Source organism: Mesoplodon bidens (assembly GCF_964165515.1).
Source record: "Mesoplodon bidens genome assembly, chromosome: 4".
NCBI lineage: Eukaryota > Metazoa > Chordata > Mammalia > Artiodactyla > Ziphiidae > Mesoplodon > Mesoplodon bidens.
In genome coordinates, this window is record NC_138160.1 from 114,229,989 (window position 1) to 114,245,907 (window position 15,919).

Consider the following 15,919-nt stretch of genomic DNA (forward strand, 5'->3'; position numbering starts at 1 on the left):
TAAGATACTAGCACCTTCATCAGAGGGTTGTTGTGAAAATTAGATAATTTAATGCATGTAAAGCATTTAGAACAGTTTCTAGTTTTAAAATAAGTACTTAATGATGTTAGATTTTTTAAAAAATAAATTTATTTATTAATTTATTTACTTATTTATGGCTGCATTGGGTCTTTGTTGCTGCGCGTGGGCTTTCTCTCTAGTTGTGGTGAGTGAGGGCTACTCTTCATTGCCGCGCACGGGCTTCTCATGGCGGTGGCTTCTCTTGTTGCAGAGCACGGGCTCTAGGAGTGTGGGCTTCAGTAGTTGTGGCACGCAGCCTCAGTAGTTGTGGCTCGCAGGCTCTAGAGCACAGGCTCGGTAGTTGTGGTGCACGGGCTTAGTTGCTCTGCGGCATGTGGGATCTTCCCGGACTAGGGCTTGAACCCGTGTCCCCTGTATTGGCAGGCAGATTCTTAACCACTGCACCACCAGGGAAGCCCCGATGTTAGATATTATTATAATAACAGAACAATGGCTTCTAGGAAAAGCATGTGAGAATTATCCCCCCTCCCATTTCTTGTATTCAGTTGTACAACTTGGTCCCTTTGTTCTTCTAGATTCATTATTTGTTTATTAGATTGCTGTTTCCTATACTGTTTTGCAATAGACTGAGACCTTTCTACTTTTTGAGGCATCTAGAACAGTTCAATTTAAAAATTATTTGCCAGTCTTTGCAAAGATTGTGCCGTATTCAAGAAGCAGGAAATCTGGCAGAACCTGTGGTAACACTGGCAGAGTACAGTAAATGTAGAGCGTACAGATAAGCGGAGGAGGCAACTCTGTTAAGGGTGGGGCGCAGCTTAAAGCGAGCATGGATACAGCCTGAGGGGTGACTGCATAGGTCTTCTGGGGCTGGGGCCACTCAGCCCCAGAGGGCAAGCGTGGTAATGTCAATAGCAGCAGGGCAGGTGCCTAGGGTCTCTCTGCTCTATTTTGGGGTGTCCCTTTTCTAGCCCAAACCCAGATGCAGAAGGCAGAGGGTGTTAGTAGTATGGGTAGTAGTCAGTAGTATGGGTGACAGATACACCAAGGGAAAAAAAGAGACGGCTAGGAAAGGCCAAGCAGGACTCCCAAATATACTTACTTTCCATAAGATGTATCTTTTAATACTAATTCTGGAGCTCTATACCAGTGTGTGGCCACATAGTCCGTATAAATGTCTCCAGGAGCTGCTAGCGTTCGTGCAAAACCAAAATCACAGAGTTTCGTAATTCCTGACTGGGATACTAAAATATTCTCAGGTTTTATATCTCGATGAATGATCTAAAAACAAACAGAAGATGCAATAGATTAAAATGAGGTTTCATTATCTAGAAAATCTCTCAACAATTACACAGAGAGAATCTAGCTGATTAAGACAGTAAAGCTATTTTCTTACCAAATGCAAATGATTAACTACACAATGCAAAAGCTAAATAGTTATATACTTTCAGTTCTTGCCCCATCCATCATCTCCAAACAAAGCCAAGAAAACAGACATAATACTGAAAAGGTAAATCACATTCATAAAAGGAAAAGTAATTAAAAGAACTTAATGGGAAAAGTTTAACTTTCCTTTAACCCCATGTCACACTCCAAGAACTGCTCTTTCATTTCCTTCACAGCTAAACTTCTTGAAGACATTATTTTTACTCAGTCTTCACTCTCTGTCTGACCACTCATTCACTCCTCAAGGTAATGCAATCTGTCTTCTGCTCCCACATTCAAACTGCCCTAGCCAAAGTCATCAACAGCCTCATTGCTACATCCAACACACACCCCTCAATACATATCTTACTTGGTATCTTAGTGTAAAAGATATCAACCAGTCTTCCATTCCTGACTTCTGGGACCTAAAATTCCCCAGTCTCCTCCTATGGCAGTTCCTTTTTCTCTATCTGTCTGTAAATGTAGGGTTCTGGTCTTGGGCTTCTCTTCTCTTACATCTTGTTTCCTGCACAATCTCAACTACTTTTTTTTTTTTTTAGCACTTTGTTCACTTGGTTATGGGAACACCATATTCTTTTGGGCTTCTTCCCATCCATTGGCTGTTCCATCTCAATCTCACCTACTATTACAGCCTTAGTAACTATCCATAAACTGATGACTTCCATATTTCTATTTCTATCTTTCCTGACTTCCACAAGGAATGGAAGTCCACAAGAAGTCCCACAGGGCTGAACCACACATCCCACAAACTCAGCAAATCCAAAACTAAACGCATCATCTTTTCTCCCAAACTCATTTGTTCTCAACAGTCCTTTAGCTCAGTAAATGGAACCAACATAGATCCCATGGCTCAAGCCAGAAATCAAGGCACTTTTCTCCTTCAGGTTCCATACTCTCTCAACCTGTCTACTTCTCTCCCTAGTTCAAGTTCCCTCAGTTCTCTCATCAAAATTACTAGCTTACCAAATGGTCTCCCTGAATTCACTCTAATCCCCTCCAATCCATTGTCCACAGTGAAATCACAGTACTATTTTAAAATCACATGTATGATTATGTCACTCCTTCAAGGATTCCCTACCCCACAGGACAAATTTGAAGCTACGTAAAATGGCTGGTAAGGCCTTATAGGATTTGGTCTCTGCTCACATTCTCAATGTCCCTTCGCCAGCCTATTGAATATTAGCTTCCCAATTCTCCAGGTTTGTGTCATCATTTTTTGCATTTGCTGATGCTGTTCTAACCGCCTAGAACACTTTGCTTGGCCAACTATTTCCTCAGGTCTCAGCTGAGATGTTTCTATTAGATGTTCCTTCTATATGTTCTCACATTATTCTGCACTTCCCCCTTCACAGCATTTGTCATGCTTGTTATTAATTGCCTATTTACTTTTTTGTCACTCCCATTAGACTGTAAGTTCCATGAGGGCAAGATGTATGTCTGTTTTGTTCAGGCTATATCCCCAGGGCCCAGTACAATGCCTAAAACAAAGAAGGCATTTAAAACCTCTATCAAATGTATTAAGCATATTCTCATCACCAGAAAAGTATCATGACACGAGTGAAAATATCTTGGTGACAGAAATGTGGGATCTTTCCTTTTTTATACAACTTGCTGCTATAAGCCTTTGGGGTTGGCTCTTTTTCTGCCTCACTCTTCCTCCTAAATGGCCAAATAATTAATTTAGGGTAATGAGTCACCTTAAAGGAGACATCTATAACACTATATTAGTCCTTTTTTACTTCTACAACTTTTATTGAGTGACTACTATATGCCAGGCACTATACCAAGATCTGAGGATATAACATGAGAAAAAATAGACATGGAAAAGCACGTTAAGATACCACTTCACACATTCTGCCTACTACACATCCATCACCCTCCTCCTCAGTGCTCTAAACATGGGGGAGAAAGATTCACTCAGCTGATGTCCTAATGTTCTCACTCGTTTTAACAACTAACACCATGACTACATACAGAACTCTATCCTTGAGAATCAAGCACTCTCTGAATCCCAACTTTTAAAATTCTGTGTTTTGACAACATCCTCCTTGGTCTTCCACAATCACTGAGACCTCTATAAACACAGTATTTCTTTCTATGTGTTTAGATCTTCTTTAATTTCTCTCATCAATGTTTAATAGTTTTCAATGTATAGGTCTTATATATCTTTTGTCAGATTTTCTCTAAGTATTTTATATTTTTGATGCTGTTACAATGGTATTTTTAATTTCAATTTCTGATTGTTGCTAATACACAGAAATACAATTAATTTCAGTATATTGATCTTGTATCCTACAACCTTGATAAACTTACAAGTTAGTTCTCTTAACTTTGTTGTAGAGTCCATAGAATTTCCTACATAGATGATCATGCCATCTGTGAATAAAGACAGTTTTACTACTCAAAAAAAAAAAAAAGATACCACTTCACACCCACTGGAATAGCTATGATCAAAAGACAATAACAGGAGGATGCAGAAAAACTGGAATACATTGTTGATGGGGATGTAAAATGGTATAACCACTTTGGAAAAAGTTTGGTAGTTTCTTTAAAAAGTTGAAACATAAACTAACCATGTGATGCAGTAGTATTCTTAGCTTGTCCTATTTCTATTCCTCTCTCCCCAGCTCCTGGTAGCTTTGTAAACTAACAGCCCCCCAAATCATGGTGAAAACTAGCAGCCTAGCAGCCACCAGAGGGAGTAGTATAGGGTTGTATCTCCTCCAAAGCGCCATTCCCAGGTAATAGTCATTATTTGACATGTCTGGCAGACCACTGGAAAATCGCACTAGAAGTTTTGTCTTTACTGACCTAACTCAGAGCTGGCCCAAGCAATCAGCCTTCTTAGCAGCCACTATATAACATTAAAGCCACCTGAGGAAGCTATAACAGGACAAACAACAAGCTGACCAAAATACTTAATTAAAAAGAAAGGCTGTTTAGAATGGATAAACAACAAGGTCCTAATGTATAGCACAGGGAACTATATTCAATATCCTGCGTGATAAACCATAATGGAAAAGAATATAAAAAAGCATGTCTCTATGCGTATAACTGAGTCACTTTGCTGCACAGCAGAGATTGCCACAACATTGTAAATCAACTATACTTCAACTAAAAAACAAAAGAAAGGCTGGAGTTGAAAGGTATTATAAAGTTTAAGAGCACAAATTGTGGTGAGACCAACAGGTTCAAATCCCTACTTTACCCCTTGATATTGTGAGAGTGGGGCAAGATTCACAAACATGACTTCTTCATCTATAAATGGGGGTGAAATAAATATATATTTCCTAGTGTGGTTTTGAAGAATATGCCATTACATATGCCTTAATATCTGTAAAACACTGAAAATATTTAAAATAGTGCCTCATGCGTGCTAACTGCCATAAAAATGATTACTATTATGATTCTTCTTTAAAAAAGAATTGAAGACATTCTCTGTATTCTGACATGGTGTGACCTCCAAGATATAATGTTAAAACAAAATATGTGTGTAAAACAAGAGAAAGAAAGAGAGAGAGAGAGAGAGAGAAGAGAAAGGAAGGAAGGAAGGAAGGAAGAAAGAAAGAAAGGAAGGCTGGGAGTGAGATGTCCATAAAGGGTTTGAAAAGTTCCAACATATTCCTGAGAATCATGAAGGGTACATGCACAGCTGTGCACACACCCAGGAAAGACCTGAGATTGTCCCTAAGCTCTCAAGACTGGCAGACTTTAAGGTTCTACACAAGCAGGAAGGTAAGGCTAAGGCAGAGTTGTGAACTGCCTGCCTGAACATTGAAGACATGGCCCAACACAGAGAAAGAGCCCTCAGTAAATATGGCTGAGAGATTTACTGGTTTCAAGAATTGAAGGAAATTTCTGTCCAAACCTTAGCTGACCACTAAACTAACTGAGCAGAGATTTTAGTGGTCAAACATGATAAAGAATTCAGACTTCACAGAATTAGTTCAGCAAAGTAACTAAACAAATAGCAAAAACTACAAACCCTAAGAGATGGGAAATTCTGACTTCCAGAGCTACCACATATTATTTTAAATGTCCAGTATTCAACAAAAAATTACAAATGTCCAAAAAAAATCCCCCCAAATAGGTGTGCAAAGAAACAAATATGGCCATGCACAGGGAAGAAAAAAGCAGTCAATAAGAAGCTTTCCCTGAAGAAGCCCAAACATTGAAGCCACTAGACAAAGACTATAATTGGCTATTTTAAATATGTTCAAGGTTAAAGGAAACCATGTCTAAAGAAAAGTATGAACACGTCTCACCAAATAAAGGATATCAATAAAGAGAAAGAAATGATTTTTTAAAAAACCACTATCGAGAAGGCAAAAAGGCAATCCACAGAATGGGAGAAAATATTTGCAAATCATGTATCTGATAAGGATCTAGTATACAAAATACAGAAAATACAACTCGACAATAGAAAAACAAATATCCCAATTTAAATATGGGCAAAGGACTTGAGACATTTCTTCAAAGAAGATATACAAATATAAACTTGCTTATTCTGGATTTTTCATTTAAATGGAATTTATACTTATGTCTTTTGCATTTTGACTTTTTTCATTCAACATGTTCTCAAGGTTCACTCATTTTGTAGCACGTATCAGTACTTCATTCCTTTTTGTGGTTGAATAAATCCTACTGTAGGGTTGTACCGCATTTTGTTTATCCATTCGTCAGCTAATATACATTTGAGTTGTTTCCACTTTTTGGCTACTTTGAATGCTGCTGCTATGAACATTCCTGGGCAGGTTTCTATGTGAACATATGTTATCAATTCTTTTGGGTAGATACCTAGGAGTAAATATGCTGGGTCATGTGGTAATTCTATGTTTAACTTTTCGAGGAACTGCCAAGCTGTTTTCCATAGCAGCTGCACCATTTTACATTACCACCAGCAGTGTATGAGGGTTCCAATTTCTTTACTTCCTTGCCAACATTCATTCTTGTCTGTTTTTTAAATTACAGCTAGACTACTGGGTGTGAAATGGTATCTCATTGTGATTTTGATATGCATTACCATAATGACTCAGGATATTGAGCATCATTTCATGTGCTATCAGCCATTTTTATATCTTCTTTGGAGAAATGTCTATTGAGTCCTTTGCCCATTTTTAAATTGGGTTGTCTTTTTGTGTTGAATTGTATTTTATATATCCTGGATACTAGTTGCTTATCAGATATATGATTTGCAAATATTTTCTCCCACTGTGTGAACTGTCTTTTTACTTTCTTGATGGTGTCCTTTGATGCACAAAGTTTTTAATTTTGATGAAGTCCAATTTGTCTTTTTCTTTGATTGCTTTTGACGCATTAATACATGATCACACAGATTTACACCTATGTTTTCTTCTGAGTTTTATAGTTTTAGCTCTTATGTTTAGGTTTTTGATCCATTTCAACTTAATTTTTGTATATGGTGTGAACTATCAGACTTTGGATTCAGTGAGTTTAATTCTCCTTTATTTTGTAGTGAAATGCTCCAAAACTACATAGAACTCCATATTACAATGATTTATAATAACTCTGCTCCATGTGCTTGAATATTTTTGTTTAATTTTTTTTTTTTCCGCTGCACCATGCAGCTTATGGTATCTTAGTTCCCTGACCAGGGATCGAACCCTGGCCCTTGGCAGTGAAAGCACAGAGTTCGAACCACTGGACCACCAGGGAATTCCCCTTGAATTTTTTTGACTATTGATTCACTTTCTTTGTTAGTTTTAAGATCATTTATATTTTTTTCCATTTTGATTCCATTAAGGCATTTTTGTTTGTTTTAGTGAACTATTGTTGACTTACAATATTGTGTTAGTTTCAGATGCACAGCAAAGTGATTCAGTTACATACTTTTTTTTTCAGATTATTTTCCATTATAGGTTATTACAAGATATTGAATATAGTTCCCTGTGCTATACAGTAAATCTTTGTTGTTTATCTATTTTACGTATAGTAGTTTGTTATCTGTCAACCCCATACTCCCAATTTAACCCTCCCTCCCTTTCCCCTTTGGTAACCATAGTATGTTTTCTACATCTGTGAGCCTGTTTCTGTTTTGTATATAGATTCATTAGTATTATTTTTTAGGTCCCACACATAAGTGATATCATATATTTGTCTTTCTCTGACTTATTTAACTTAGTATGATATTCTCTAGGTCCATGCATGTTGCTGCAAATGGCAATACCTCATCCTTTTTATGGCTCAATAATATTATATATATCTATTTATATATATATATATATATATATATATATATATATATATATATATATATAATCTTCCTAAACCAATCAACTGTTGATAGACACTTGGGTTGTTTCCCTATGTGCTTGAATTTAAACACCCATATAAGTTCAAAATTGTTACTTTAGTTTTACCTCCTCTTTGAAGTTTTCTACTCTCAGGCTAGCCCATACTGGTGTCTCCCATTATTCAAGAAATATTTTTAAAGTCTACTACAGGCAAGACACTATAGGGATACAGATAACATATAACTATTCCTGACTCCTTATCTGCACTATTTAATGAGCACTTAAAACACACCTAGTGTTAAACACTACCTAATTTGATCTTTATAAAAAATCTGTGAGGTACTATAGTATCATTTTACAGATGAGGAAAATGAAGTTCAGAGAGGTTAGATAACTTCCTGGGGCCACAGAGTAATGGGGCTACCACCTTTCATTGTGCAAGTGTGAACTCCACAAGTTGTGTGGTTATCCATACATAAGCTGGTGGGTGAAAATCCAGGACAGTCTGATTCCAAGGACTGTGTGCTCTTAACTATTACATTATACTGCCCCCCCGCACGGATCCAGTCAGCAAGGAAATTACAATCTGAATTTCCAGTTGCTATCACAACCACATTTTTCAAAGCTGCAACATGAGATGCACTATTACCAAGACAGCAAATTAGAAATTAAGGTATCTGAAAAAGCCTAGGGTATATAGATGTTATGCCTATATCACTTATTAATAAAACTATTTTTGAGACTTGTACTGTTATTTCACAAACATACATCTAACTTTACAGAAAGTAGAGCTCATGTTGGGAACAAAGTATGTCCATAAAAACCTGCTGAGATAAACATTAACTAAACAATGCTAAGAGGCAGCACTAAAAATCCAAACAGTTGATCTTCTTTCCTTTCTTGACTTAAATGACAAGGCTCTACACCCCTCAGCCACTTTCTCTCTTTTCTTTCCCTAAAGGCATCCACCTTCTCTTGCCATTCCCCTGGCCTAGTTTCCAGTTCCTACCTCCAAACCTCCCTTCATCTGAGCTGGCTTGACTTTCGATATTTTAATGTACTTTCATTAATAAAAGATGCCCCAGTTGACTGTTGATTCCTCTATACCTCCTTTAGCATCCCATAGTTGGTCTGCCCTATAGTTATAATTATTATGTGTTCAATATGTTTTTTGGTTCTGCAACTGAATTATAAGGTAGTAACTCCCCTGATCTTTTCTCCATTTTCAGGATGTCAATTAATATTGTCCAGAAAAATAATTTTAACAACTTTCATAAAAACAGAACAATGTTTAAAGGGCACTTACAATTCATATTCATCCTACAGTTTGGCTTATTTTTAAGCACTTACATTATTTTTTTTTAACATCTTTATTGGAGTGTAATAGCTTTACATTGTTGTGTTAGTTTCTGCTGTATAACAAAGTGAATCAGCTATGTGTATACATATATCCCCATATCCCCTCCCTCTTGTGTCTCCCTCCCACCCTCCCTATCCCACCCCTCTAGGTGGTCACAAAGCACCGAGCTGATCTCCCTGTGCTATGCGGCTGCTTCCCACTAGCTATCTATTTTAAATTTGGTAGTGTATATATGTCAGTGCCACTCTCTCACTTCGTCCCAGAAGCACTTACATTATTATTGTGAAGATATTCAATTGCTCAAAGAATCTGGAAGAGGTATTTTCTAAGTCGTTTACTCTCTAGTCCATGACAATAATGTTGTAACTCATCTAATACTGTGTGGTCAATAAATTCAAACACCAAATGAATTTTCTTTTTCTGTCTAAAAACTTCAATCAGATTGACCAGGTTTTCATGACGAAATTGCTATTAACAAGAGAAATGGATTTTTAGTATTTCATGCACCATAATTTGAACATATAAGACCCATATAATTTTAAAAAGAAGAAATATTCTGTTTCTTTTCCTCCATGCATTTCAATAAAAATTTCTCAACTGATTTGCTTACATTCCTATTTTTTTAATGTTAATCTATTTAATAATTAATATTTATAGAACAGAGGGAGATGTATTGCTTTACTTCAAGTTGACATTTGGTTGCCTACTAAAATAATTCAGAGTTAATGTACTAAAATGTAACTTGGTATTCTGCTAAGAGATATCTTCCTATCTTTTAAATTGGTTTGTGATTAAAAGGTCCTTATGATTTCAAATGAGCATGGATTCCAGTGCCACTGAGCATGTAATCTGAATTTACAGAAGTTAATTACTCTCTGAGATTTGTCCTGAACTCTCAAGAGTAAAATATAAGTTCCAGGTGGACATTATAAATTCACCACACTGTAACAAAAGGGTATCAAAATATCCAGAAACTTTTCATATATGTGAAATACCAATTTATATTCATAGGAACTCTACATAAATATACAATTATTTGTGGGTACATTTTTGTTCATTGTCTGTAATATTCTATTAAGCAACCAAACACATTTTTAGACTGGTAAGCACTCACTGTCAAGATAATTTCAAAATGTCAAAAATGGCATGTATCAGCTTAGAAAACAAAAGGTTTATAATTTTATGCTGCTTATTCTATTTTTTAACACACTGACTTAATTACAATCAATTCTCAAATATTTAACTTTTTCAAATTACCAAAAATATTTATTCATTTGGCTAAAAATTAAGGGGTATATTTTTGATGTTGGATTCATCAAAAAGCTATACTTGTAAGAAAAAAAGTTTGCCTTTATTCCAATGGCACAACATCCATTTTTCTACTTATCTGTACTAATACATAGACTGAATTCCTCAAGACATGACTAATAGAAAAACATGCCAAAATATAATGCCAGATTCCTTTCCTATTTTTGCTCCCAATCCAATTTCCCTGGCTGGTGGGGTGCCAGAGTGCTGCAGCAACAACATGCTGGCAGTAGCAAAAAAAAAAAAGACTGCCTTTAGACACTATAATATTAATCCTTCAACTAAGGACTGGTTTCTTGACCAGTCTTAATTTTAAAGGCAAAAGCAGATAAGGGTGAATGCAAGTTAATAAGCATTAAGGAACATCCATCCAGGGGTAAGGAATCAGTGACTTTCTCAGATAAACCATAAAACCACTAGAAATACTCCATTATCCTTTTTCAGGCTGTTTACTTCTGTTTTACTTTATAAATAGAAAACTTTTCTACAGATATTCTCACTAATTACTCTAATTTATTTAATGAAATTCTAGCAGATAAAAATTTAATTCTAATTAAGTCATTATGGCAGTGTTTTTAGACTAAGAATGTTAACTAATCCAAGAAATCTCTCGTGGAATTAGATCTGATCAAACTAAAAATTCTACAAGAAATAAGCCAATGAGAAAAAATAGTTAAGCTATCTCAAAATAGTTTGCATAATAGTTGTAATAGTAAATTTTCAAATTCATCTCTGTGTTCTTGCCACTTATTGGTTATTTTTACAAAACAATTAAGAAGAAAAAAATAATTAGCTTAAATGCAACAAAGGTGAAGAAAGAGCAAAAGATATTGCCTGGGAAAAGGTCTCCTTCTAGTCAGATTTTCACTTACGGTGCACAACAGCTGTCTTACAGTATTATTATGTTTTAGGTCATCAGGATAAGGACAGGTATCGCTCACAAAATCATAACATCTTTACTGACTTTAACTTTCCTTTTCATTGTCTAGAAATAGAGAAGTTCCAACAATCCACACATGCCTAATATATTTCTTCTATTTAGAAAGCAAACTGATCCATCATATCTAATATAGACTTACAAAGAAAGAAGAGAATATTACTTTTGTATCAGATAAAAAAGAACAAGAACAGTATCTGTTTTCTTCATCACATGCAAAAACATCTAGGCAATGAACCTTAAAGCATCTAGATAAATTCCAATAAACAAAATACATTATGTATATTTATTTTTAAAATCACTAGTTTTGTACCCAATTGCCAATGAATCTTAATGCTCCTTTCTTTATACTCCTGAGGTCTTTCCACTGAGTGGACCTATCATACCTACATGAAATTCTATCTTGTCCCCTGATCTCTCCTGTTATTGTTCTCCACCTCTAAACGCCTACCTATCATCTTTACTGCACTGTATTTGTCACCTCAAATTCAACATTTCTAAAACCGAACTAGTTCCCAAACCATGTCTCTTTTGGGTCTTTCATATTTCTATCAATGGTAGCAATCACTATACCCTTGATTCCCCTTCTGTTTCCTTCTACACTTTCATGTCTTCTTTAGTAATATATTATGTTCTAACTCTACTTTCCATTCAAATTGCTGCATTCTAGCAAGGACCCTCACATTTAACAGGATTCCTGAATTAAAAACACAACAGATCTCTCTATTTTTACTTTCTCAGTCCTCCAATCTATTCTAAAAAATAATGCTAGATTAATATTTAGTTTCTTTACTATGAATTCAAAACCTCACACCTCTCACAAAATCAAGTTTTGATTCCTTAGCCTAAAAGACAAGACTTTAAAACCTACCTCCAGCTTACTTCTCTAATCTCACCTCCTTCTATTTCCATATAAGAAACTCTACAGGCAAATGCTCTGTGTCCTTTCTGCTCTGCTCTTTGTCCTGCCTTCAGCCTCTCTGAGCTTATGCTGTTCCCCTAACCTGGAATACAACAGTCTCTCCCTCCTTCCTAAATTCTACATACCCTTTAAGGCCAAATTCATGTTCCATTTCCTCCAAGAAACATTCCCTACCCAACAGGACTTTGTGTTAATCACTTGGCTTTTGTTATCAGCCACTTAATATTCAGTATTATTTTTATATGCCCTCTTGTCTAATTAATAAAAGTCCTGAAGAGCAGGTACTGTCTTTTACGTCATTATAGTCACAGCATCTGGCACAAAACCCTGCACAAAGCAGACATTTTTACTAAGTATTATACCTGGGTATTTCTGAATAATTATTTCACAATATTTGGCATAGCTTTTGTTACATTATACATAAGAACATATATCTAGTATCACTGTAAAATTACAAAATGTACACAGTAAGGTAAGCTATCACACTTGTTTTTCTATTATATGTCCAAATACATGTTAACTGAAATATTCATTAAATAATTTTTTATTCCATAACAACTTCCCTTTTGACTTACAGAGAGCAATTAAGGCAAAAGAAGCAAACCTTTAGCAACTTTATTTCTCTCGTTGCAATTTTGTTGACAGACTTTTCTGGTTTCTCATAAAATATCTTAATGGCCACTATCTGCCCAGTATCCTTATGTTTACACTTCATGACTGTTTCCATAACTTCCCTCTCCCACTTTTCCAAGGGTTTCATACATCTCCATTTTCAAGCCCAGCTTCTTCTTTATGAAAAGAAAGGGGGTGGGGAGGAAGAAGGTTAAACATTTATACCTTTATTTATTCAAGGCGGATAATGCATTTCCACAATAAACCCACACTTAAAAATACGGAAACAGGAAAAGTAGGAATCTTTTCACAGATTCTGTTTGTCTTTGGGAACTCTGCCAGTTCGGCAGTAAGGGGGCCTTGTGGGGCTCTGGCCCCCACCAGAACTTGGGGAGCTTCCTGCTGTCAAGATCATTCCCACCAAGAGTTAAGATTCGCTCACTACATGTCACCTATTCATCATGAGTGGGGTCTCCACATGCCCGCGTCAAATATGAGGTTCCCGCAAAGCTGCAGTCGCCAACAGGTCAGGCCTTGGGGCCCAAGAAAACCTCGGTCCCACCCGCTCCTCAAACCAGGCGTCTTAGGGTCCTGGACCAGTGCCGCGCCCTTCGCCCCTCAGTCGACCTCGTCCGGACAGCCGCCGCCGCCTCAGCCCATTCTGCAGTCCCGCCGGCCCGACACCACGCAGTCTCAGCCGGGAACCAGACACCGACCCTACCTATCCCGTCAGCTCCCAACGGCCTACTGCCATGGCAACGGTGCACCGGGCCTCTCGCTCGGGGCCTAGGGCGCAAGACCGGAACACCGGCCAGGCCCGACCCGGAAGGAAAAAGAGGGAACAAGCAGAAAAGCGTTCCTGGTGGGCGCTAACTGGAAGCCTCCTTGAGGGTGTAAGTGGGGAATACGAGCTGCTGTCGATCAAACTGGGGCCACTACACAAGGGTGGTTTTGAGCGGCGATGGGGGAGGGTCGCATTTTGACGGCAGCTTGAGTGACAGCGGATCCTCTCGGGAAGGGGAACCGGCGTGGAAGTTTATCCGACCTGCATCTTAGATGCCCCCAGGCCCGTGAACACTTGCCACTTGTGCCGGATCCTAAAAGGATGCCTGGTGTCACCAGGCAGAGATTTCTTGTAAAACGAGGCTTCCAAATAAGTCTTGTGTAAATATAGTTTTCTAAGTTACCTAATTACGTTAATATTCCATAGATCTGATTTCGACCTCAGTTGTTGACATTCATCCTTAAAACAGGGATAAAACGATTCATAAATCAAGAACATTTCTTGAACACCTTATACGCTTAAAACTTTTTTTTGAACTCATAGTAGTCCTCCTTTTAAAAAACTCCCTTCCTACATGTCAAAACTCTAAAAGTCCCTCTTGAAAAGCAAATAATTCAGAGGGCTCCATCCCCCCGCAAAAAAAAGAGGCCTTAATCTAATTGCTTAAGAACTAGACATGAGGTTCTGCTGGAGTGCCAGCCTCCAATGAATAAACTGAGTATCACTGGAAGCGCCCAAGGAGTGCTGTCTTTGTTAGGGCTTTCATTTCTTTTTTCTGTAAAAAGAAGTTAAGTGTAAGAGGCCGAATCTCACTGTGCTGCTCGGAAATAAGAGAAAGCACTACTACTGTCCAATAAATGCTAATCCAGTTGGTCTCACCCCACCATGCACGTTAAAATCACACCTACAGAGCTTTTTAAAAGGTCCCATCCCCAGAGATCCTGATTTAAGTGAGTTAGGGTAAAGGAACAGGTATTTTAAAACCTTCCTAAGTGTTTTCTATGCTGCTAAGGTTTATACTGAAAGAGGTGTGGGGGAGGAAGGAGAGGTGGTCATGGTTTTTTGCTTATCACCACCAAAATATTCAGAATTGTCTTTCCTTTTGAAAAGTTATTCAACCATGTTATAAAATACTTTACATCTATGAATAAGAATATCATAGTAGGGCTTCCCTGGTGGCGCAGTGGTTGAGAATCTGCCTGCTAATGCAGGGGACACGGGTTTGAGCCCTGGTCTGGGAAGATCCCACATGCCGCGGAGCAACTAGGCCCGTGAGCCACAACTACTGAGCCTGCGCGTCTGGAGCCCGTGCTCCGCAACGAGAGAGGCCGCGATAGTGAGAGGCCCGCGATAGTGAGAGGCCCGCGCACCACGATGAAGAGTGGCCCCCGCTTGCCACAACTAGAGAAAGCCCTCGCACAGAAACGAAGACCCAACACAGCCAAAACTAAATTAATTAATTAAGAATAGAATTCTTAAAAAAAAAAGAATATCATAGTAAATCTTACAGTGGACCCAGACTTGCTGTAAAGCACATTTATTAAATATTTGTTGTTGGCTTAATATTGACAAGGGACAAAGCATGAATCAGAGTACCTGCTGTCAGTGAGCTCACAATCTAAAGCTACAGTCTCTACAGTATAAAATTATAGCTTTAAAACTATTCTTTCTACAAATAGGTTATGGCAGGCCTGGTAACCAGGACAGCCTATGATTCTTTCTTATACAGTAAAGCTCTAGGACTTAAATGAAATCGCCTCACTTGATTTTCTCAAAAGCGTTACTTCATTTTGGAAAAACCATAATCTGTAGATTTCCAAAACAATTATAATAAATTGCTAGACAAATGACATAACGGATTTTTAAAAAAAGTTTCTCTTTGGCATTTCACTGTAGGTAACCCTACCAGTGTGTCTTCATCCTTAGTTATAGAGAGGATAAGGATTGCTGTGGCAGGAAGGCAAAAAAATAAGAATATTCACCTTATTAGAGAACTACATTTGTGAATGCATGTCTATCAAGAGTTAGGCCTGGCTAACTTGATTACCAAGGCAGTTACTAAAAACAAGAGAAAGAATTCAGGGATTGAAGAAAGGGAGGTACCAGCAAAGTAGAGAACGTTAACCCTTTCTGGTTCCATGAAAGTATGGGCAACGCTAAATTCCTCATTCTATCTTCCTGTAACACCTTGGGCTGAGGAATTGCCCGAATGGGTTAAAAGAGCACAGAGTTCAGACCAACAAAGCCCTGAAGAACAGAAATTGGCGGCAATAGA

The 15,919-nt window shown here is 37.6% G+C and overlaps 1 protein-coding gene across 1 annotated transcript in view; it reads right to left on the reverse strand.

Moving 5' to 3' along the window:
- CDKL3 (cyclin dependent kinase like 3) overlaps positions 1 to 13,858 on the reverse strand; it is a 117,461-nt gene extending 103,603 nt beyond the window's left edge. Inside the window, 4 exon segments of the mRNA XM_081231784.1 lie at positions 1,124 to 1,302; positions 12,853 to 12,969; positions 12,971 to 13,036; positions 13,488 to 13,858. Of these exon segments, the coding sequence (XP_081087910.1) occupies positions 1,124 to 1,302; positions 12,853 to 12,969; positions 12,971 to 13,018 (344 nt within the window). The 5' untranslated portion in view covers positions 13,019 to 13,036; positions 13,488 to 13,858.
- Positions 13,859 to 15,919: the final 2,061 nt, after the last annotated feature.